This window comes from Cannabis sativa, chromosome 3, assembly GCF_029168945.1.
Source record: "Cannabis sativa cultivar Pink pepper isolate KNU-18-1 chromosome 3, ASM2916894v1, whole genome shotgun sequence".
NCBI classification, from domain to species: domain Eukaryota; kingdom Viridiplantae; phylum Streptophyta; class Magnoliopsida; order Rosales; family Cannabaceae; genus Cannabis; species Cannabis sativa.
In genome coordinates, this window is record NC_083603.1 from 26,403,465 (window position 1) to 26,406,048 (window position 2,584).

Sequence of the window (2,584 nt, forward strand, 5' to 3'; positions counted from 1 at the left end):
ATATGCAAATGGGTCCTTATCAACCTCGAAGTCATGATTTTTCTTCGAGAAAATATCTAAGAGTGAGTAGAAAATTCAATCCTCGATTATTTGAAGATTATAGTTGGCTGGAATATAGCATAGAAGAAGATTCTGTATATTGTTTATGGTGTTATCTTTTTAAATCAATTATTGGTAAGCAATCAGGCAGTGGAACTTTTCTTGTTGAAGGATTTTCAAATTGGAGAAAGATAGAAAGATTGAGCATCCATGGCAGAAGCTTTGATGAACCAAAAGCAACATATTGAGACCATTATTTCTAAGCAATCAAGTGAAGTCAAAAAAGAATATCGAACTCGGTTGGATGCATCAATAGCTTCTGTACGATTTCTTTTACGGCAAGGACTTGCATTTCGTGGACATGATGAATCTGTAAACTCAATAAATTAAGGTAACTTCTTAGAACTTTTACGGTTCGCAGCTTATTTTAATGATGATGTTAGAATTGCTACATTGAAGAATGCCCCTGAAAATCTAAAATTAACATCACCTGACATTCAGTTTGATATCATTAATGCTGCTGCAGTTGAAACTATGAATATTATTATAAAAGATATTGGAGATTCTTTTTTCTCTATTTTGATTGATGAATCTCGTGATAACTCAACCAAGGAGCAAATGGCTATTGTGTTGCGTTATGTGGATAAGAATGGACATCTTATTGAACGATTCATTGTCATTGAACATGTTTCTACCACCACAACTTTGACTCTTAAGGCTACGATTGATAAACTATTTTCAAGATATGGGTTGATTATCTCAATGATAAGAAGACAAGGTTATGATGGAGCAAGTAATATGCAAGGCGAGTTCAATGGTCTAAAAGCACTAATTTTGAAGGAAAATTCTTGTGCTTTTTACATTCATTGCTTTGCTCATCAACTACAATTAGCTCTTCTAGCTGTGGCTAAAAAACATATTTAGATTGATCTTCTGGTTTTCTTAACTTCTAGTGTGATGAATGTTGTTAGTGGGTCATCTAAGCATTGTGATATTCTTCAAGATAGTCAAGCTAAAATAATTTTTGAAACACTTCAAAATGATGAGATTTCTAGAACACGTGGTTTAAATCAAAATACTTCCCTCAAAATCTCTGAGACACACGTTGGGATTCCCACTATGGTACATTAATTAGCTTGATTACTATTTTTTCATCTACTATTAAAGTTCTAGAAACAGTTGTTGAGGATGGATCAAGTGAATAAAGATCTGAAGCAATTAATTTGATGGAATTGATGCAACCCTTTGATTTTATATTTATTCTACATTTGATGAAAAACATCTTGGGTGTTACAAATGAGTTGTCAAGAGCACTTCAAAGGAAGGATCAAGATTGTTGACTTCGCTTTTAGCCAATCACAATGAGTCTACTTTATAAGCGATAAATGATTTATAATAACAAATATATGATAAAACAATAAAAAGACACAGGAATTTTATACAGGTTCAGCCCCGAGCAGTTCAGTAATAGCCTAATCCTCGTTATTTGTATTGACTTAAGATCAAGGACAAAGATTCTTTTTCTTATAGCTCTTACAACAGTATTTCTGAATATATAATTCTTAGATATATTTAAGGTATAGTCTTAGCTCAACTGCTTTTCGACCGATCCTTTGCCTAGTGAATACAAATCACTATTTTATAGGGCTAGTAAGCTTGGGGAGGAAGAGTTTCCCCTCTCGTTATAATGCATATAAACAGAAAGATCGTGGGATCAATGCAAACTGCAAGGATCGTGGGATTGAGGCTGAATACACTGATAACGGGATCGTGTGTATGCCATATCCACATAAATTGATCCCTGAGTTATAAGGATTGTGCTGATGACGCATGATGCAAAAGTTGAATTCGCTAAGTGTTGGTTACTCTGCGTGGATTACTGAATATCTTGCCCTGGGCATGCCAGCGAGGCATCCTGCTCGGACTATGGTTCCCGAGAAGATGTTTCAAGTGGACTCCACGTGTCACCATTCAAGTGATGCCACGTCAGAGTGCAAAAATTGGGATAACATTTGCCCCCCATGTCTATACGGGACTTCAGAAGTTGCATGTAGACTTTGTCCGAGCTGCTTCTGCTTTGGGATGGGGACACATGTCAAGCGCGACCGTCCGAGACTCCATGTGAGGCTGAATGGGAGTCACTTCGGTTTTCAGCTAATAAATGCTCTAACACTTAATATTTTGAAATCCGAATTTCTCTCTCCACGGCTGACGGCTGCACTTGATTATTTTTTATTTCCCATATTCATTTTTAAGGAGGGAAGCTGAGGCGTCTGAGGTTCCTTTGAGACGGTTACCTCTTTTCATGACTTGCCTATAAATACCAAACAACATTGGCACATAAACTCATTTTCATCACCTTTCTTTGCTAAGTAAGCTTCGGAGTGAAAAGAGAGATTCTTGACTTCAAAGTTGTCGAAGTGCTCTCATACAAACTGCTTGTTAGATTGACGTTGCTCGTACCCAGACATCTGTTCTTCCAGTAAGTCTTTGGTTTCCTTTATACTCATATTTGCATGTTTATATGTCAACTGCATCCTCTACT

The 2,584-nt window shown here is 36.4% G+C and overlaps 1 protein-coding gene across 1 annotated transcript; it reads left to right on the forward strand.

Annotated features, from left to right (window-relative positions):
- The first annotated feature begins 249 nt into the window (after positions 1-249).
- On the forward strand, positions 250-963 carry LOC115710698 (uncharacterized). Its single transcript, XM_030639049.1, has 3 exons — positions 250-411; positions 499-564; positions 652-963. The coding sequence occupies exons 1-3, from the start codon at positions 250-252 to the stop codon at positions 961-963; spliced, it is 540 nt and encodes a 179-aa protein (XP_030494909.1).
- Positions 964-2,584: the final 1,621 nt, after the last annotated feature.

Coding starts and splice junctions, on each gene's coding strand:
- LOC115710698 (XM_030639049.1), top strand. CDS start 250: ATGGCAGAAGCTTTGATGAACCAAAAGCAACATATTGAGACCATTATT. Junction 412..498: donor TTCGTGGACATGATGAATCT/GTAAACTCAATA, acceptor GCTACATTGAAG/AATGCCCCTGAAAATCTAAA. Junction 565..651: donor ATATCATTAATGCTGCTGCA/GTTGAAACTATG, acceptor AACTCAACCAAG/GAGCAAATGGCTATTGTGTT.